Below are 22,340 nucleotides of genomic sequence, written 5' to 3' on the forward strand. Positions count from 1 at the left end.
GTAATGGAAAACACCTTTAACGTATCTGTAACTAATTCAATGTTAACGTACTTGCGGGGAAAATAATACAATACTAATAAAGAGGTTTTCTATTATGTTTATGTTTCTAAAAATGACAGCTGATTGTAATAGAATTAGTATATTTGATCTCTTTAAAATTAAATACAATTATGGTTTTCTTCGCTTATCCCTTTAGCCTTTATTAAATAAATCGGAGCAAAGTTATCACTGTCACATCAGGACCTTTTTACATTGGAAATACGGGTTAGGATACGTATAAATAAGTAAATGTTAGATATCCCAGCTAAACAAGTGATGCTTGACTAGCATATCTCTCACACCGTCTTTCAATGGCTGATTGTTTGCTTCTCTTTTCACTGGAAGTTCCCAATCCGGGTTTAAGTTAAACGAAAGCTGCGAAAGAATGCGCAATTCGCATTTTATTTGGACCCAACCCGGACTGTAAATAAATGACCATGGTTGGTACCTAAATAAAAAATAAATGTTAAATTCTAGGGTCAACGATTTAAGCTAAAAGAATTTACAGGTTTAAGTGTAATTTTTTGCTTTAAGTGTAATTACTTTACACTAATTTTTCCTTACCATTTTTGCACAATTTCACTAGAAGAACAAAGAACTTCTAACCAAAGATGCAGAACCTGCTCATTTAAACCTATACAAATTAGGGACCTCAGTTTAACATCCATTTGAGCATGTGCATTGTCGTGGGATAGATTAACTGCTTGGACACATCGGTACAGTAGCTGAAAACACTTCAAACTGATTATTACTGTCTCTAAAAGGAAATATATAATTTGATACATACTTCTTCAGGGGTCAGTACTTTTCCATCTTCATCTAACCTATAAGTTTTACATAAAATCAGTCGGCTGTATACAGAATTAAAATCTTTTTCAACTTCCTTAGTTGCAGCCTCTTCAATAAAAAGCCATGGATGGCATGGACTACCTAAAATGTTTTGAAAAGTGTTATTTCAATTTGAAGGCATCCAAAATTGCAGCATGTACCCAAAAATGTTGGACGCTTCATGCCATGTTCAAAGACTTGTTTTATCACAGGACAAAGCACTCCCCTCACTAAATCAGTTATTGTTTCAGATATGCTATCATCTCCAGCACTGCTATACTGTTTACTTCTCTCATCTAGAAGTTGTACAAATTTAGCAGGGAACCAACCTAAAAAATAATAATATAATTTTTATGGGCGATTTGTAATTAATATTTGAGCACCTACCTCTTAATCCATTAAGCTCTCCAACCCAACAGTGCTCATCTTTCTGACTAACAACAGTGATAATGTCATTTTTTCTAAAGCCCAATTCATCATCATCATGCCTTTCGAAATCCAAAAGAGCTTTTGCTCTTCTTTTGCGATTTTTTGAGACGTTAATATAATTTGCATGATCTTGAGCGTGACTTTCCATTGAATAATCTGCTACTAACGAAATCTCCGAACTAAGCTTTGGGTCTAACTGTAAGAAATGCCTAACCACCTACAATAGCAAGGAAGGCCAAATTAGGATATATTCTAATATCACGAGGAATTTAGACACTAGAATATACCTGTAAAATTGCTTCCCTGAGGTCTACAAGAATTTCAGTTTGTTTGATGTTTTTGCTCTTAATTTCCTCTTCGTTTGTTTCGTTGAAAAGTAGCATTTGAAATACAGACTTATTCTTCTTAACTTGTCGCCTAGAAGTAAAGTTTTATAATAGTTATTCAATAATAAGTAAAAAAGTCACACACAAGATGTGAATGTGAATTTAGTTAAAATTAACTATTCAAAAAAAAGTTATTAATACAACTTATTAAATATCCATTTGGTGTTAACAACAGTTATAAAATTGAAAGAACAAGAGAATTCATTGCTAACACCACTTAAAATCGAAAAAGATATTATTGACCTCTCTTTATTACCTTGTTCAAAATCTATTTAGTAGAATTGCATATATATTTTTTCTCGCTCATTCTGAAAACGCGTGTCCCTTGTAAATGTACTTTTATCAAAAAAGATATAGTGTTATCTTAAATTCAAAAGAGTTACTAGTTTGCTGACTTTAATAATTTTAGAACGGGATGACATTAAAATGTACGTTTTTAAGGTAAAGTTAAAAATGCCTTTTTGAAATAAAAAACTGTTTACCAAAATATAAATATCATTTATTTTGAATTAATTCTCTGCAAAACAATCAATTACAGAAGAAAAAAACAGTAAGCATGATAAATCATTCATGTCTTTGAAGCAAAATATATAGATCATACTAATCATATCAATTATTTACAAACCAGACAAGAATTGATTAATCTCTAGATGATAATTTTTTTTACATTTAGTAACTTACATTGTTTGTATACAAATTAAGATAAGTATACAAATTTATAGGTATTTATTTCAAATACATCTATATGACCAAATATCAAAACACTGTCCGCCATTATTTTTCTACATTCATATTACATTTAAGTATTCAAATATCAAAATAAAGAAAATGAAAATAATTTAAGAAAACTCAATGGCTTGCATAGGTATGATACAAAAAAATGAAATAAAATACTTAGTATTCTTATAATATTAATATTGGAAGTAATTTGCCCTGAAGTTTTATACTATCCTATGAAAAAACAACCAAACATCCAATTACAAAAAAATGCAGATGGTAACTGAAAAGTACACTATTCTAAAAAACATTAAAATCCTTTTCATCTCCTTATTTGATACTGGAAATAATAATGTTGTACTTATAATACTCGCGCACATAAACCTATACACTTTATAGAATAACTGTTTTCTTTTATTAAATTGTCATATTTCATGACCATGTTTAAAAAATTGCTACATTCTGGTGCAGATACTTGACATTGCTAAAAGTTCAATGACAAATGTCAACAGAATATATAAAATGAAAAACAATATATACCAATACATACAGATTTAACTATAAGAGCGGGTAGGAATAGTGTGCAAAAATTTACAAAACATAACCATAGAAAAAACAGATTTAAGTTGAACACAATGTAAATCTAAATTTTCTATAATAGTTATATAATAATGATGTAGTGTTACTGACATTCATATATCTTCGACAGCAGTATCCTTAGCTAGTGACAAACAACTCCAATTACCAAGAGTATTATCAAGGGAAAGTATTATACCATCGGTACGCCTTCTAATCACTAACTCAACATGCTTCTGCTCTTTAATACTATCTTTGTCTTTAACTTTTAATTCCCAGATTTTAATAACTCCTGAGAAACTACCCCCACACAAATGCTTTCCATCTCTGCTCCACAACAAGAGCTTTATAGATGATTCCTTGTTCTTAAATTCATGTATTACTTTACAAGATATTATATCCCACACTCTTATTTTTTTATCATCACTTGCAGCAGCAATACTATTTCCAGTTGGTGAAAATGCAACCGAGTAAATGTGTTTCTTGGCAGCATGCAAAAGTCTTACTGTAGTTCCTGTACTAATATTCCAAATCCTAACATTTTTGTCAGCTGAGCCTGTTGCCAAATATAAAGAATTTGGATGAAAATGTAAAGTAGTTACTGGTCCTGCATGTGCTGCAAAAACTCTCAAAACTTTTCCATTTCTAATATTCCAAAGTCTAGCAGTGTTGTCAGAAGATCCTGATGCAAGATACTTAGAGGTATCATTTATTGCTACTGAATACACAGAACTAAAATGTCCCCAAAGTCGTCTAAGGAACTTAAAATGTTTAACACTATATACACATATGGTTTTATCTGCCGATCCTGTACATAAATAAGTATTATTAGAACAAACTGTCATGCAATATATTTGTTTTGAATGGTTTACAGCCTTTACATATGTTAGAAAAGGCATAGTAGTATTTAAAAAAGCATCCTCTTTAAGTGGTAATGTCCACATTATGTTTTTTTCGGCCAATGCTGCCAGACCTATATTGCTTTTAAATATTCCACAGTTGATTCTATTTTTATTGTTTGACACTGTATAATTAGAAACATTTGCTGGTATTCTGCTTACTTTATTAATGACATTTTTAATTTTTTGTAACTTCGATATTGATTTGGTTTCATTTTGCTTACCATTGCAAATTGATGGCTCAGGTTTATCTACTTCAATGTCCATACGATCAGTCTTATTTTCTTCTGTTAGCCTACAGTCATTCTTACTATCATTATCATCTTTACAAGTAATTTCACCTTTAATTTGTGTGTTTTTTATCCCATCCTCAGCTATTACTATGGTATCTTCTTCAGGTACACTTGGCATTTCAGGTTTTTCTACAATTATTCTGGTCTCTACTTTTTTATATCCTTCTCTTTTTAGTTCTAGTTTCTTTCTTTCCTCTTCCATATATTTTAAATGCTTCTCAAATTCAAATTTATTTTCTGCTTCAATTTTTGCCTGCTTTTCCTTCTCTATTATATCATTCTTTCTTTTTTCCCTTGCATCTAACAAAAGTTTTTCACATTGAGTGTAATATTCTAACTCCTTTTCTTCCTCTTCTTGTAGCTGCTTTCTCTGTGTTTTAGTTAATATAGGTTTCTGATAGGGAATGTGTATCTTCGGAGATTCTCTCTTTACTTTTTTCTTGCAACCCTTTTTATTAAAAATTCGTAACTCAAACCACAACTGTAGAGCATGTAAAAGCATCACATGAGATTCTGATAAACTGCTAACATATTTCATAAGAAGTTTGGAAGAATCCTCTGATACATAATGTATAATTTTACAGGATCTCAATTTATCCCTTAACACCTCAAATGTTGGTATATCATCAGCACCATTTTCAAAACCATTCTGCACTACATCATCTGCCACATGTTGAATGGCTTTAAAAAAGTCTTTTATTGTTTTATCATAGTCCATTCCATCAACAAATTCAATATTAGTTCTATAGAATGTATTACTAGAGGCAATAGCTTCATGCGGCTTCCCACAGCTTCGAATGTCAATGTAGAAGTGACAAAATAACGGTCCAACAAGCATTTGAAGATCCTGACATACATTTTTCATGGTTACATTTTCTCTTAACCAGCTCACAAACCTTTGAAACATTATACTATACTCGACAAGTAAAGAGTCACTATCACTAACAAAATGATCCAGTACAGAGTTTGCTCTGCTGATACTACTATCCAAAACAGCTTGCTTCATTAAAGATTTCTTTGAGATATTTCTCGGTTTTGCATTCACAAGTTGCCTCCTGTGAAGATACAATGATATTGTCGCTTTTAATGTATCGTTTTTGGATTTCTTATTCTCGCCTTGAACTTTATTTTTACGTTTTCCATCATCCATAATTTTAGATACTAGATATCAGTTCAGTATTTTCGTAGCAAGCTTAATCAAAATAAACATATAACATATTTTTTTATTGTTGTTTACTCCCGTTACGACAATACGGGGTTTATTAAGGTTAGAAAATCAACTCGGTGTCAAACGTCAAAACCATTAAAAGGAGAAAGTTTTACGCGGGCAAAACATCTGTTCGAGTTGCGGGGGCGCTGGCGACAATAATTTGTTAAGGTTAGCGAATATTGACAGGTAAATCTTTAAATAAGTATTGACAGTGAGTTTGCTACTGTACGCATTGAATTTTTCTAGAGGCTGTGTTTGAACTGCTTTCTGCTAAAAATCTAAAATTCTTGCTTGAAATTTGGCTTTTTTGACTTGATTTTTAGCCTGTTTTTTTGCCTTCCGTTCTGTAGAAGCTTATAGCATTCCCTTGCTTTTTGAACAGACATAAGTGATACAGGGAGGGGCGGCCTCCGGTTAGACTTTGAAATTGAGGATCAAGAATTGTTGGAATGTTGTAGAACAGACAATATTAAAATTTTAGATACCAAATGACTTATAACTTAACTCAACAATCGCATGCACAAGACGTATTAGCTGCTCTCCAAGTGTTTTGCCTAATTTTGTTAGTTTTTCTTGTAACTGGGTGAGTTTTACTAAGTCTCAGCTTTAGTTTACGACCTACGCAGTCAACTGCACTTAGAAGCTCTAATACGTGGGCGATCCCAGTTTGGACTTTGAGACGTGGAGCAGTTCCGGACTTAGGATTATGACTAACAGAAGGAAATCTATTAGTTGCGGCAAGTGCAATCGTAACTTAACTAAGTTGCAATATAAGATCCAATGTGCTGGAACGTGTTCCAGATGGTTCCACAAAGACTGCTCTGGACTTAGTGCCGCTGAGTTCTCCGCCTATGATTACCGAAAACTGGGATTACCGAATTTGACATGTGTCAAAATGGCAAAATCCCAGAGCCATGGAGGAGAAGAGCAAAAATTTAGTTATCATTAAAATGCCAATAATTGTATCCTTCGAAAACCTTGCATTAAGAAACGAAATTTTGGAAAAAAGGAAATTAGTATCATTAGACACAAACATCTATAATATAAGGTCTTATGTGATATGTGATACGTGCTGTCCATGTCTTATGCCACACATAAATCGTATGCATGAGTTTTGAACCTTTTGCACTCTCCGAGACTGTGTTGTGTCCGGAAAAGGACCATAAACACTATCCGCGAAGTTAAAGTGTGATAGTACGAGTGCGTCACATAGTTCAATTTTGGTTTTCTTTTCTAAGTAATGCCTGTGAGGAAAAAGAGATTTAAGGCCGCAGTAGGATTTTTTAATACAAACTCTTGTGTTCAATTTAAGTTTAGTGTCGCAAATTAAACCCCGGTTTTTGGAGGAGTTTTTAAAAGAAATATTAGCGTTTCCGATACTAAGATCCAACTGGCCCAAGATATTTTCACGTAATTTATCATTATAAAATAATAAAGCCACCGATTTCAAAGGGTTCAACCTCAGCATGTGACTCTCGGACACCGCACAAAGCGCCCGAAAATCCGTATTTATTCCAAGGTTAACTTCTGCCGCGTTTTCTGGCTTAAAAGATTAATAAAATTAGACTAATTAAAATAATCATATATTTTGTTAACTTAAATAAATTAAAACTATGAAAGCTCAACTATCTACCAACCATTTTTCATTCCTAATATATTTCCCTTGTTGTTTAGAGTGCTTTTATGTATCCCGCTTCCATAATTATGTTGTGCTATTAACAAATTTGCCTCTATAATTTAACGTATAATAGTTATAGTATAATTTAAGTTCTGTCTTAAAGAAGAAGCCAGAGGTTCCTACATGGTCCAGAACCATACGGCTGGGTGTCTCGGACGAAGCGAATTGCCTAGCAGCAAAGCCATTAATACAGCAAGCCAAGCCAAGCTAAGCCAAGTATTGACAACACAACGTTAGATCAAACTAGAACGAAGTATTATTTACGCATATGTACCAAGTGTATGAAAGTACACTTTTATAAATTCAAACTGTGTTACATAAAAAATAACAATGCAAGGAATAATTTTGACCGTCAATCCTGGCAGTGCCACGTTATGAATGATCTAAAAACCCATGTACAATCTCCTTAAAGGCGATGCTTACAAAATTTTGCTCAGAATGCCATCCTTTCGAATACGATTTTTGTTTAAAAGTAATAAAATCTGGACAAATCTAGTGCAAGTAAAAGGTTTTAATGTGCTTCCTCACACTGCCAGTTATATTCGATACATTTTTGAGTATAAAATGTCAAGAAATCAAGTTCACGTATACGATTTGAACTAATTAACACTTGAGAGTAAAAATGTCATATTTCCTACGTACTGTCGCTTTAGATTTAATTACAACACCAAGATTCTTTTGAAATTTTCCGCAACTAAATATTAGATTTTAGACCGACCTGCTGCTTTTTAACAAAATCTAAAAAACCTCATTCTGGGTATGGAACGTCATAAATAATTGATGAGACCACGTTTCCTATAAAAATAGTGCAACAAAGTTTACGACTTTGAATGTGAAAATTCTCAAAAAATATCCTCAGACGTATTTACACATAGATTCTATAACTACAACTTCAACCCCCTAGCGCGGAGGCGGCATCCAATATTTTTCAAATGGAAGGGGCATTTTATGATACATCTTTTGAAAGGGCATTCACTATTCCTTAAACCTGATTTGCGAGATCCCACGGTTATTTTCCCCTTGATTTCCTTTTGTATGGACATCTAAATTTCTTGGCAAGCCTCAAATTTAAGAAACAAAGCTTTTTTTTTTGTTAATGACATTTTTTCCATTATGTTCGCATTACCTAGCAAAAATTAGTTTTAAATGTAATAAATGCAGTTTATTTCTAATGAAAACAAGAAAAATAAAAATGTGTTTTATTTTTTTTCCGTATCACTAAAATATGAGATATGCTTTTATTTCTATGTATCGCAACCTAGAAAATATATTAAGCATTGTTTATTTCTGAGACCAGGTTAAAAAAAAAGTTAAATATAACAATATTAATAGAATAACCAGAACTACAAATACGCGTAGCTGTATTTTACCAAATAAAAGTGCTTACAATGTAAGATATATTCTTGACAGTTTAGTACAACAAAATATTTAACTATAATTTTCAAAAAAAAAACATGAATTTAAAATAATAGATCCCACATCGTGATAAGTCTAACGTGCTTAAGAAGTATGGGCATTGTTTTTATTAGTATTACGGATCAATTTGTGATTTATGCTTCTGTTTCTATGTAATAGAACAAAAATGCTTTTCTTTTTTAGCAAGGTAATATATATTTTTTGTTATTTTCTTATTTAAAGCCATATAAAAAGTACCCTGTATATAAGATCTTTTTTTCTTTTATAAGTCTTTTCAACATATTACCTTCATTATATAAAGCATTTGATTTATTAAATTTTTATCTTAATAGAGCATTGAGACAATGCAAAAAAAGGTTTAAAATAAAAATAAAGCTAATAATAACGTTACTTGATAACCGCATATTTTTAGCATGTTCGTAAGGTCTCTAATAACTTTTAACCGCAGTAAAGAAAATATACTGTCAAAGAAAAGAAAATTTAAAAAAACATGTTTGCAAATATTGCGGTGTATCTATCACTAGCACAACTTTTTTTTTTAGAATAAAGTTGTCAATTACGACTGGTAGGTTCACTGTACGTAGGTTTATGTACAACTAGCTATATGTACATATACCGTAGTAGGTTGCTATGGGTCCACATAAATAACATATCAATGTTTCATATATGGAGTACTAGACTAAGCAAAAAGTGTTTATAATAGGGTTAAATTTAGACGTAGGTTAAGTTTATAGGACCTTTCTTTTTGGGCAAAAAATATTTCTATTGCTGTCATAATATATAGGATCGCATTTATTATTACTACTTAATTATCTTAAAGGGGATGATGCCACTTGTGACGCCGTGTTGAATAGCTTTTTTAAAAAGGAAACTGATGGAGTAATTTTCTTTTTGAATCAAATTAACCCTTGACTTTAATGTAAAAAACTGTTTAAAGGTATGAAAATTAAAAACAAAATATCCGGACCTTAAATGTGTATTTTATTTATCTTGAAACAGTTATCAATTCGTAAAAAACATCTGAATCATCCCACTTTTTTTTAAGCATTTATTTTTTTTAAGCGAAACGATAGTTCTTATGTCACCTTGTTCGAATGTTAGTTTTAAATGTAGGTTGATGGCACATTTTTTATTGACATTAATAGATTTAAAATAATTTTTTTAATGTTTAAAATTAAACTGAAACATTTCTGGTGCTGTTACTATTTTCGTTTTAAAAGATGATGAACAGTAAAAATATGTCAATTTTTGGTAAAAGAAAATATTTATTAGTTAAAAAACTGTTCAAAATGAAAGCCATTTACTTGCTGAAAAGGCCCTAAACAATTATAGAATTCCGTTTGTAAACTTCTTAAAACAATCGGTCTAATAAATTGAATTTCTCTGTTTTTGTTGTTCAATATTTCTGGATATTGTAGCATAGACTAACTTTAAGGTAAAAATCTAATGGAGTAAGGTTAGGTGACCTTGCTGGATATTCGATTGTCCCTCTTCCAATCCGTTTATTGTGGAACAAATTATTAAGAAATTGTGGCAAGATAAGCAGGTGCACCATCTCACTAAAAGTAGATACTTTCGTAAAAATTTCCACTTTCAGAAGGGAATAGTGTTAATTCTGATTTCAATGTGTTTTGTAAAAAATGCAAGATATCACCAGTTAAATTGTTTACAAAAAATATTGGACCAAAAATCCAATCTTCAATGATTTCAGTCTACACATACTAGTTTTTACTTGATATTGTGTATGCTGCTCGACCATCCACTTTGAATTTGTTCTGACATAGTAACGCCAATTCTGCTGGTTTACCTAAAAAAGAAAAACTATGCGATAGATATTTGCAAAAACAACGATCAGATTTCGGCTTAAATATTAAAACGGCATCAGAATCTACCTACGTACCTCTCCATTATTAGTAAAAGTGGCTTCGTTTGAAAATAACATCCAGTTTATTAGGTATTTGACCATTATCAACCAAATTCATCATGACTTTCTTCTGCGCAAAATTATAATCTAAGATCAGGATCATCCTCTAGCGGTTCCGAGACAGGTTTTTTGTTCGTTCTTCTGCTGACTTTAGAATTTAAACTGTTTTGCGACAACCATCATAATCCCGAGCTACTTGTCTTAATAAATAATTCTTGATAACTCGGTAGAATATCCAGTTTTGTATCCTCGCTTACCGATGCTTGCCTTTATCTAGGGATACTTCTTACATGTCCATGAGTTCTGAATTCCTTAATTTTACTCACAGTGCTTTGATTTGATGGAAGCAAATCAGGATGACTTTCTCGAAATAGCGCCCCAACTTAATTTTAAGTTCGCATCCGGTTCTAAACCCAATAATCATTAGATTTTTTCAATTTTTAAACTTTGTGTTTAATAAATACTAGGTACTTACTTTATCAAATAATACTTCTCTAGGATTACCTACCCATTCTTTTATTCGATTTATCTTTTTATTAAACAAAAATTTTAATTATTGTATGTATATGATATGTAAATTTTTTGGGCCAGTTAGGTCATTTTATAACGATTTATAACGAACGTCAGGGTTTTTAATTTTCATACCTTTAAACAATTTTCTTCAATTTAAAGGCAATAGTTAACTTGTTTCAAAAAGAAGTTTTTCCGAATAATTTTTTTCAGGACCGCTAGCGAATTTATCCCAGTTAGGAGTCCCCTCCCTGTATAGTATAATATCACTAACCTTGCTAAATGTTGTTTTGGCAAATTGGAAGCTGCTTCGGGATTTCCAACGAGTGCTCCTTGATCGGCCATCAAATATGCTAAGTGTCTTCTCCTATAAGTTTCTATCATCACGTCTTTTAAAGAACTCGTGTGCTCAATGGAAACCTAGAACAAATTATCCAAACCTGTTTTTTTAAATACAATTTCTTTCTACAAATTAGTACCTCCAATAGTTTATCAACATCATCAATATCCCCAGGTATATCTGAGAGTGCATTAAAAATCTGAGCAGAATTTTCCAATGTTTTTAACTTAGGTTCTTTTATTTTTAGCATAGCTAATGTAGCTTGAAACAGAACTATTGAGCCTTCAAAGAAAAATAAATCCCATATCCTAAGCAAGATTTTCATATGAACAACATTAGCATATAAAGTTAGAAACCACTGCATTGTGATTAATGACAGTTCAATATCATGATTCTTAAGGACCTCATCTGTATCAGGTAAATAGTTGGCGATGAGATTCCTTAAAACTTTTTGATCGGCTTGGATACCTGAAAAAGTGCAAAATCAGCCACTTCAGTTGATGGATTTGCTATTTAACATATACCATACCTAATAGTGTTGAGCTGTAATAAGATGCAGGCAGCAGATCTTCAACAATAGTCACCATTATCCAAAAAGCATTTTCTTCTTCCATAAACAAAAGCAAAGAAGCAGCAATTACGCCCAACCCTTGGCAGTACCTAAATTTATCTTTATACTAATAAGAAATAATCAATAATATATAAATACACTAACCCAATATCTGGATACAACCAAGCAACTCCTCTTAATATCCTTCTTAGCCTAGGAATCCCTGTACTATGTGCATGACTATAACATGCATTGGTCGGCATTATATGAGGCAGGTCTTTTTCTATTTGTTTGGAAGTCATTAGTGAGTCGCTACTCGACATTTTTACGATTTCTTTGTAGCCAAGCTCAGACTGTTGTTTTTTTACTAACGCACCAGACATTCGCATCCACACTTGAGGTCTTAATGAATGTGGAATTCCCAAGCGAATCTAAATAAATTTTTAAGCTAGTAAAAATAGCAAGATCCACCAGAAAATGTTGCACATCTTCAACAGCATCTTTGGGAGATACATCAGTTCTTTCAGAAATTTGTTGTTTTTTTCACGAAAAAGCATGGTTTGCGTTAAATTATATAGAAGTTTGCTTATTCTTTTCTTAATGTTAACAAGAAATTACATTTATTTTAATCTGATTTATGAACAGATCTTAAAAAATAAAAGCAATTTTGTTTTTAAATATAGCACTTATAGTTTCTTTATTGCTTTTTTTTAAAACAGTAAACGTAACGTTGAGTATTTTGTTTAGGAATTTTCTATGATTTTGTTTATTATTTTAAATAGGTGACAGGCACAGTTACTTATACAGTGCATCCGTAAAGTAGCGGATAAATTCAATGATTCATGAAATGAACTGTTTCTGAAAAAATGCCCGAACCCGTCGATTTTATTATTTGGTTTACGGTTTTTCTACATTTTTTTACAAAAGATATGGTACTAATGAATAGTGGTTACATAAGCAATTTTTAACGAAAAATGATGATAAAATGTAAAATTAAAAAAATACCTATCTAAATTAAATGTTTGAATTGAGGTAACAACTTGACATAACCAAGGGGATTTAAAAATTCTTTTTGAAAGTTGTCAATGACATCTGGGGTAATATTTCTAATTTCCTGGCGTATTTGTTCTTTTAAATCTCTCGCTGGTTTAGTGACTTACACTTTACTTTTTAAGTATCCCCATAAAAAGTAATTGAGGGAAGTTAAATCTGGCGATCTGGGTGGCCATGAACCCCCGTCTACCTATCCAACGATTTGGAAAAACTTCATCTAGATAATTGCGAACGGGTAAGCATAGTGTGGAGGGGCTCTATCTTGCTGAAAAAAAAGATCACGTTAATGCATGTCGGGTTCTTCCAAATCCGGATAGAAAGTTATCAGAGCGAGGATAAGATCATTTGGAAAAAGTTCAAAAAAGTAAAGTCCTAAAACTCTTGCTTCCACTATACCGCAGCACACATTGACTTTTTGAAGGTGTTGTGAATGATATTCTGTGAACCAATGAGGGTTTTCGGTCGACCATTATCGACAATTCTGTCTGTTCACATTGGCATTAGAGTAAACGTTGCTTCATCAGAAAATATTATCCGTTTTACAAAATTATTGTTATAATTACATAAGTGCTGATAGGCGACCAATCACGATGAGTTGCATTAAACAACTGAACCACCTCCTTTTGAGTAAGCGACATATCTCCGAAACCAATCATGCATAAGATTTCGATTCTTTCACGTTCGGTTAATTTTCTCATATTTCATACAATAACAGTAGGTAATAAAATGTAGTTACTAATAAAATGCAAGATGACACTGTTTTCGCCTCTCAAAAGGAATAAACCACTTGCAAATCTAAAAATACTTCAAATAGTTGCACCAAAATACATTCACTCTTTAGCACTGACAACAATAACGACAACAAGTAAAAGACCAACATTTAATTTAACCCATTAGATCCCACGGTACCTTTTAGTCAAAAAAATAAAAAAAATACACGTCATTGTGATAATATCTATATTCTTAACAAAACGATATATAAAACCTATATTCTAATTCTAAAGATAACTTACATGAGAGATTCTCCAAGTTAAGAGAACTCCAAGTTACCATTGTACTCAAATGAGTACAATGGTAACTTGGCAGACAAAACAACTTTTTTATTTTACAAAAGAAAACTTATTTTAATGAGAGTGATACATTATAAAACAGGTTCGTTCCAAACAAAGTGTTACTTGACATTTTATGCAAGCCCATCTAGCTCTTTGATGACACACAGTGCACCTTAATTGCTTTTCCAGTTTGCGTGGGAAGTGACCCTGTTTCACAAACCGTGATTTGCCAAAGCAATTCAAGTAATGCAACACAATTTGTCTTTGAAATCCAAGCAAATCCATTTTTTCTGCTGAGGCTAATTGATGTAATCTCCATGAATTTACAACTGACATATTCACCATATGGGTAAACAGGCACCACCACCACTTTTTACCGCGAATATTCATTCGGTAATTGCTGACTGCTTGGTCGTGTAGATCGACGCCTCCCATATGTTGGTTGTAAGTTTGAAATAAAAATGGCTGAGGAACATAATTTTTTTCTTTTGCAGCATTTGACCAACGTTTGACTCTTGACAAAGGTTCAAATTTGTCATAATTTGTTGCTAAAGTTACAACGCTATTATCCTTCCACCTTACAAATAAAACATGAGAATCACTATCATACCTATATTCATAAGAACCACGTTCCTTTTTCTGAAATAGTTTGTTGTTCGTCAGTGGACATTTTTTGGTCCTATTTTCCCTAACAGTGCCTGTGGCCCTCTGGCCTTTCTAGCCTTTCTCTGAGTGTTTTTAGAAGGTCAAAACTAGTAAAGTAGTTGTCAAAGAACACAGTATGGTCCGAAGGGACTGCAATGTTTTCTAAGAGGTCTAATACTACCGTTGATCCTAAGGGTAATTTTGAAGCTAAAGCGGGATTTGACGATTTGGCACCGCAATACGTATCAAAGGAATAACAATATCCTGTGGAGCTGGTCAACATCCAGTCCTTATAACCAAAACTGGTAGGCTTGCCTTTTATAAATTGTTTTGAGGGATGGTGCCCAAAATATTTCACCATAGCTTCATCTATTGAGAGCTCCTCGTGAAAGATGCCCCATTGCAAAAAAATTTTATTTAGAAGATCTACCAAAGAGCGCAATTTTGCTAGTTTGTCATTCCCGTCCAAATTATTATTATTGGCCAAATGAATATATCTCTTTATATCTTGAAAACGATTTCTAGACATGGAATTTGCTATAAAGGGCACGCCAACGTCTTCATCAAGGCTCCAATAGAGACGCTCACGGGAAAGCTTGTGATATCCAGTAAATAACAAAATTGCAAGGAACAATTTTATGTCTATGTCTATGCTCTATGTCTTATGTCTATGCTCTAGAAACGAAAAAGGCATGATTATTTTTTTGAGAGGAATATACGTTTGTTTCATGTACAATATGGTCTACAATCTTGTCATCAAATATTTTTTCAAAGATTTCAATTGGAGTACAATCCTGTAAGTCGCTTTTGACTATTTCTAACCGATCAGCGGCCCCAGGCGTTGATGGTAAAGATATATCAATAATATTTTCAGTCCATCTGAGTTCACTGGATTTTTCTTTTTTTCGCAACGATTGACCAGCATCTTCTAGTTTGATAGCTGCAGAGCCTTTTAGTAGATTTTGGCGCAAAACAGATAACGGCATATCCATTTCTTCATCACTAGTATCTTTATTCTCATCCACATAGTGTACCTCAATTTGACCTGGGATATCCCTAGGAAACTGGCTTACTTCATTTTCTTCAATCAAATCATCATCTATATCCTCTTCGTCAGTCTGACTGTCAGGATCAGGTGGTATTATAATAATATCAGCTGGAACGTTCTTATTTGTGGAACAGATATCTTCTAGGGCAGCTCCAAGCCTTTGATACCTTTTACCATAAAAATTTGAGGTGGGAATTGGCACATATGCATCGTCATCAAAATCCATTTTTTGTTATCAGTTCTAGCAATAAAAAAAATATTGTTAGGCGACAGAGCCAAAGACATATTTTCTATGTTTTTTTGTAAACAATTTATTAGACCATATTTTATCACATATAAATTTTTTTACTTTATAAAAATTAGGATCCAAAACATTTTTCTTAAAATAGACACTGTGAGTGCCCACTGTACTCAAATAAGTACAGTAAGGTTCGGGGGGCCATTTTGTGACAACAGAATTGTAATATTACTGGCTTACAAAAACAAATACGTTTTATGATCCCCTAAGACTATTATAATCAACAATGAAACCTAGTGATTTATCAAATGGTAATAAAAACAATAACTTACGTTGGGCAGTCACAGGATTTTAACACTAGTTGGACACTGACTATCGAAATCAACAACAACAAAATTCTGCATCGCGATAACCACATTTTTAAACGTCTACATGAAATTATACTTGTTTACAGATCCCTATATTTCACGGAAACTTCAAAATTCAAAAATAGATGTCAGCACTAAGTCTTTTTGTTCACTGTACTCATATGAGTACAATGGGAACGAATGGGTTAAAAAAAGTTTTTCGTTCAAAATATGTTTATGTAATCACTTTTCACCATGTATATTTCCACAAAAACCCTAAACCCAATATTAAAATCGACGGTTTTCGAGCATTTTTTTCAGAAACGGTTCATTTCATTTATATTGAATTTATCAGACTATCATAATGTAATAAATACCATTTGAGATAGCTTGTCCGTCCTAGGTATTCTGATGTCAACCTTATCCCAGGTTAGGTCTGAAACTTCTTTGTTATGAGAGAACTCTAAATGAGCTACCCATTGTAACCTATAAGAAATAATAGAAAGTGCTTTTAAACATGCCTTTCTTTATTCAGTTTTATAGAATAGGCAGGATACTTATTCAGCAGTTATACATTTGCTGTGCTTATTAATGTTTATGTTACATATTGTACGCACATGAATATATTTTAAGAATTGCTAAAAATATTTATTTTTCAAATGTATAAGACATTTTATTAAATAAACCAAATGCATTTTTATTGGTGAGACCCACAACCATATATAACTGCTGAAAAGAGATCTTATTTACCTATGTTGGGGGTCTTCAACCAATGGAATACCAAGAAGTTTGTTGGAGTTTTGTTCAGGGCCATCTTCTTCTTCAACGCGAAATCCAAATTCATCAAATCTTAAAAAAAGGGGGCTAATTAGATTTCTAACAGAGCATTTATTAGCAACACATGGTACATCTCAAACCACTTATTTTGTTCAGAATAAATAATAAATGTATGGGAACCAACAGTTAAACAAAAATATATAAGGTTTATTTATTCCAAGAGAGAGCTAAAGACTTGTTTCTACACTTCTGTTTCAAATAAAAATCTTGGTAAAAGGTGGGACCAAAAATTTTTTTTGTCAAAATGAGAAAAATTTACATGTAAAATTTTATAAAGTACTACTATTGATACCTAAAAAAGTACAAAAATCCCCAAAAACAACTTAATGACTAGAGCAGAAGAAGTAACTAAAACTGGAATAAAAGGCAACCTTAAATGTATTAAAAATTATTTAATCTTAAGATTTAATGAAGAAAGTTGTTAAAAAGTTGAACTCTATAATTCTCTTAAATATATAGGTCCTCTTTCCATCTTCTTTTTAATAAGAGAACATGAGATATATTTATGGTATATTGTGTATTTATTTAAACTAAGCATGAATTTTTACCTATATCATAATTGTGTTGTGATTATGTGTGCCTAGTAAACCATACAGAAACATTTTAGGAACATACAGGACTAACAAAAATATTTACAAGCATAAAACTACTTTACTTTCTAAAAGGGCTGAATAATTTATTGAACTATCAAATGAGTTATTTACTGACCCTTAAACGGTCATAAACATGGCTTTGTTAGTTCTAGTAGTTCACTTGTTTGGAGGCCCTGCCTGGACCCCAATTTAGGTTATTTTAATTTGTAAATTCTTACTTTTTTATTCTGACATTTTAATCTGTTTTGTTGTTTGACAATTAAGGGAGTCAGGCGAAACTTTTGTTATCTGGCCTTAACAATAACAAGGGTGTATTTCTTGAGATAAAAGTATATTTCTGGCATAAGTGTTTCAGACAGGTGTGTTAAATCCTAAATTAAATACAAGCAGTCAAAATTAAGAAAAACCGTCAAATTATATGATATTCTGGGAACATCAAATTGTTGCTTACATATCTATAAATAGTATAGCAAAAGAGAGATGTGGTTGGGCTTAAACAAATTACAAAACCTGCGGTCAGGATTGTCAAAGAATGGTTTGATTCTAATAGGATTTTTTGAATTTAAGCAAAACTGACACATTGGTTTTAAATGTGATGTAGCAGGTACTCTTTGGAATCATAATCATCTTCCTGATTTATCAATATCTAAATTTCTTGGAATAGTAATAGAAGGTGCACTTTGAGAATCACATAATGACGTTAAGCAGAAAGCTTTCATCAATATGTTTTACGGTTAGGGCCAACGGCGGAATTGGATGAGCATCTGGCATGGTTGGTGTATTTTTCATTATTTGAATCAGACTTGAGGTATAGTATACCATTCTGCAGTTCAGCTAATCGGAGTCTATTTATATAGTTTTTTTTTACAAAAAAAAGCAGTTCTTAACCCATCTGTTATTTTTAAGAATCGAGAGAAGATTCAAGGTCCAACTCCTCAATGGGTGACTTGCCAGGCTCTCAACTTGCCCCTATCAATATCAAAAACTACCTTAATAAAAAGACCCTTAATGAGGGACGGAAAATGTATAATCACTTGCCATCAAGACTTACAACAGTTAATCCTTTGAAGACTTCCCGGCACTTACTTAAAAGACTGCTTTTAGGCAAGGCATATTATAATATAAATGATTCTTTATATTTTAAGTTATTTTTATTCCTTTATTTAATTTAAATATTAAATTGAGTATTTTAATCTTTTATTATGTGTTGTCTGTCAATGATGTTTAAAATTGTAAACTTAGGACATAAGATTTATTATGTACAGATACTTATGCCTAGGTGACAATTTTTTATTTTTTTTTGACCAATAAAGTACTTCTTGAATTGAATATTCGTTTAAGACATATTATTAGCTATAGACCATTTTTGAAAGCTTTTGGTTTTTTATATAATTATAAAATATGGTGTAGGCTTATTCTCAAACATGTAATCGAATACTAGTACTAAAAAATGGTAAGTCTAGTTTAGCAACTTTTCTGAACATCATATCTAAAATTATGGGAAATAGCTTAAAATGTGTGTATAGTGTAATACAATCCTAAAAAGGGGCTCAGAAGTAACATAAATAGTTCTCCAGAACTTTTTAATAAATATTTCTATTTGGGCATTTTGAAAATTTGACTCTTCCAAGTACTGAGATCTTCTTCACCAATGTAACTTTTAATGAGATTAGGAACATCATAAATCATACTAAAAATATATCTAGCAGAGAAATATTTGGTGTGAGTGTACAATTAATGAAAACAATAAAAAACTTAATTGTTGTACCCCTTACAGAATAGATTAATCAATGTTTCAATGAACGGGTTTTTGCTGAATGCCTCAAGCTTGTAAAAATTTTGCTCAAGAAAGCTTTTTACAATGCCTGAGAATTCATCAATGTGTTTAATAATTAATGTTTTGATTTATTGTTCAGTAATCGGTTAAAGTTTTTAAAGTATAGTGTATGAATTTAGATATCTTATTTAAGTTTTAATCTAAGTTAGGTAATCTAAAGTAAGTTCTTAACTATCTAAGTTTTAATGTGCAACTAATGTTTTGCCGTATATATTGATTTTGCTTTGTGTATATGCTACTATGTGTTTTGCATGTAATTTATTGAATTGAAATGAATTTTGCAGTGGAGTATTGAAATTTCAAGTAGGTTTTTTTTTTCAAAAAAAAAATAATAATTTTGATATGTTGGAATTATAAGCCCAACACAGCTTTTCTAAAAAACCCACTTAAAACTATAGGAAAATAGGGTTGTAGGAAAGTGCATTGACACTAAGATGTGAGGAAACATTCCTATAATGTCATTTTATGATAATCAGAAAAGTTTTTACAGTAATATAAATTCTCAAAAATTTGTTTTCTAATATTTTTATAGGTGATTTGTGGCTTACCTTGGAAACACACATTTTAGGCTTTCTTTCATAATTTTAGTATAATTAAATGTCAAAATATATTTTTGTTTTCATTTGGAAAAGAAATTTCCATGTGAAAATTCCGATAAAATTACACATGAAAGTCAAAGTCAAAAAAAGCTTTATTATCATAATATATGGATATTCTTGATAAAGCTAATATAAATTATCCTAGTTCAAAACTAGTTCTAGTGAATATTATTGATTTTTCTGCGTTGTCAGATATCATTATTGATTGTAGATATTGGCAACGCCGCGATTGCCAGCTGTACTTTATCGTTTCGGAATGACACTAGTGAGGCCATCGTACGACATCTCTGGAGACGCGTGGAAGGTTAACTGATCTTCATGAACCAGGGTGTGTCGAGTATATAATGAGCCACATCGCCGCTAGGAGGTCAGTTGACAGTTCAGTTCAGCTCGGAATATTGGTGCAATATTTATATAGGACATAAATAGTAGTAAATAAGTAGGATGTAAATCAATATTTCTAGCAGTCGTGGATCAATATTTCTAGTGCTCGTGTTTAGTAGTGTTAGTATGTAGATAAATTAGTTTTATCCTAGTTCAAAACCTTAATTTTACAGAAATAGCACTACTTACAAACTATAAAAGTAGACTTAACACACATACATGTATTAGATATAAATAAAAGATATAAAATAGACAAAAAACAAAACATGAAATTAAAATATAATGGGGTAAAATATAATATAAAAAATATAAATATAAGTATATAAACAGCACACATAACATATTATCAGACAATTGCAAATAGAACTTACTAAAATGCTTAAAAACTTAAAATAAAGAATGGTAAGAACATTAAAAACTATCACAATAAAATTCATTTAAGCTATAATAGGGTTTACCAGCTAGCAATCTTCTAACTTTATTTCTAAACATTTTTACCGGGAAGGAATGGCGGACAGGTTATTTGGTAGATGATTGTAGATCTTAATACTTTCATAAACAATTGACCTTTTTGCCAATGTTGAACAAGGTATGGGTAACTGTAGTTTTGAGGTATTTCTAGTCATATGAGTGACATTGTTAGGCTGAAACCTGTGTATATTTATGGATTTATATATTTATGGATCATTGTTGTGATTTCGAGAACAATTCATCCATATAGAGTTAAAAAGCCTTGGTTTTTCAAAAGCAAAGATCATATCTCAACCTTGACTCTATTAAGGCATAGCACACTGATTTTGCCATTACACATCCTAACTCAATGGATGTAATTCTAACAGCAAAACATCCAGATGATACTTTCTTTAAAAGATTTATAATATGAGATTTAAAACTCAATTCAGTATCAACCATAACTCCTAAGAATTTAGTCTCAGACTGAGATGCAACATAAATATTATGAAGAAGCATAGCAATAGAAGGTTGGAATCACTCCAACATGTTTTAAGCCTTTTCCATAGCTTTAGGTGTGATTTTCAGGACAGTTGCTAAACTAGAATTTTACCTAAAAAACTATTTCATACCTGTATTCAGGTTGAGAGTTTGGATCCTCTTCACCTTTCGACTGCTTTGCCATAATTTCCTGTGGCCACATACTGGGAGTCAGAGCTGAGAAAGGGCCACCAGGAGTTGGAGTAACAAGATCTTCCACATTAAGCCCATTAAAGCTGTCTGAACTTGTATCTTCATCAGGTTCAATTGCTAATTGTAGCTCCCGTTTCTGGTAATTATGAAAATATGGTTTTTGCAAAATTACACTTATATTTTAGGTTATCTAAGTGCAGGACACTCACATTGTGATCTTCTTTGCCTACATATCCTTCATGACTTCTGGTTTCAAATAGGGATTTGGCCAAATCCATTGCTGAATAATCAAATTAATCAAAATAATAGATAACAAAATAGATGTAGGCACTTTGAAATGTCTAATTAAAAACTCTCATCACTACTAATTTATATGATTTCTTTCGAATATAATCTAATAAAGTTTTAAAATTATGCTCATGCAGCAGAAAAATAAAATCAACACAGAATTGTCAACAAATAAATTAAATAAATAAGGAAATTTTTCTAGACCACATAAGTTTACTTTTATGAAAAGTGGACAGCTGTTTTTGACATTGACACTTCCCATTATTGATTTTTTTGGTTTTGTGGGGGAGTATGCAATGGAAACTGTTTTGTAAAAATTAAAACAAAGAAAACAGTTCATACTATCACACGAGATGGCGCTGGCATTAAAAATATAAGCTTTATGAATCGGTTATGATTCACAAAACAAATAGAAATGGTTATCCCAAGTAGGTATCATTCCAAAATTAGAATTGATTACGCATCTACATCATACGGGAAC

At 31.8% G+C, this 22,340-nt stretch overlaps 2 protein-coding genes across 3 annotated transcripts; both read right to left on the reverse strand.

The window, feature by feature from the left end:
* Positions 1-74: 74 nt before the first annotated feature.
* On the reverse strand, positions 75-22,092 carry LOC126748511 (small G protein signaling modulator 3 homolog). 2 transcript variants are annotated; one of them, XM_050457789.1, is made up of 14 exons: positions 21,781-22,092; positions 21,511-21,707; positions 16,929-17,027; positions 16,556-16,664; positions 11,961-12,226; positions 11,775-11,905; positions 11,385-11,713; positions 11,180-11,325; positions 1,584-1,713; positions 1,255-1,513; positions 1,029-1,196; positions 827-969; positions 604-764; positions 75-487 (listed from the first exon to the last, which is right to left on the reverse strand). In XM_050457789.1, exons 1-14 carry the CDS (start codon positions 21,847-21,849, stop codon positions 292-294), a joined length of 2,403 nt encoding a protein of 800 aa, XP_050313746.1. In that variant the 5' UTR covers positions 21,850-22,092; the 3' UTR covers positions 75-291. The 2 variants fall into 2 exon arrangements, with proteins under 2 accessions (XP_050313746.1, XP_050313745.1); XM_050457788.1 differs by having other exon boundaries at positions 604-773.
* On the reverse strand, positions 2,456-6,370 carry LOC126748512 (uncharacterized). The gene has a single exon (XM_050457790.1). It carries the CDS (start codon positions 5,315-5,317, stop codon positions 3,092-3,094), a length of 2,226 nt encoding a protein of 741 aa, XP_050313747.1. The 5' UTR covers positions 5,318-6,370; the 3' UTR covers positions 2,456-3,091.
* Positions 22,093-22,340: the final 248 nt, after the last annotated feature.

The sequence above is a fragment of the Anthonomus grandis genome, chromosome 22 (assembly GCF_022605725.1).
Source record: "Anthonomus grandis grandis chromosome 22, icAntGran1.3, whole genome shotgun sequence".
Taxonomy (NCBI): Eukaryota; Metazoa; Arthropoda; class Insecta; order Coleoptera; family Curculionidae; genus Anthonomus; species Anthonomus grandis.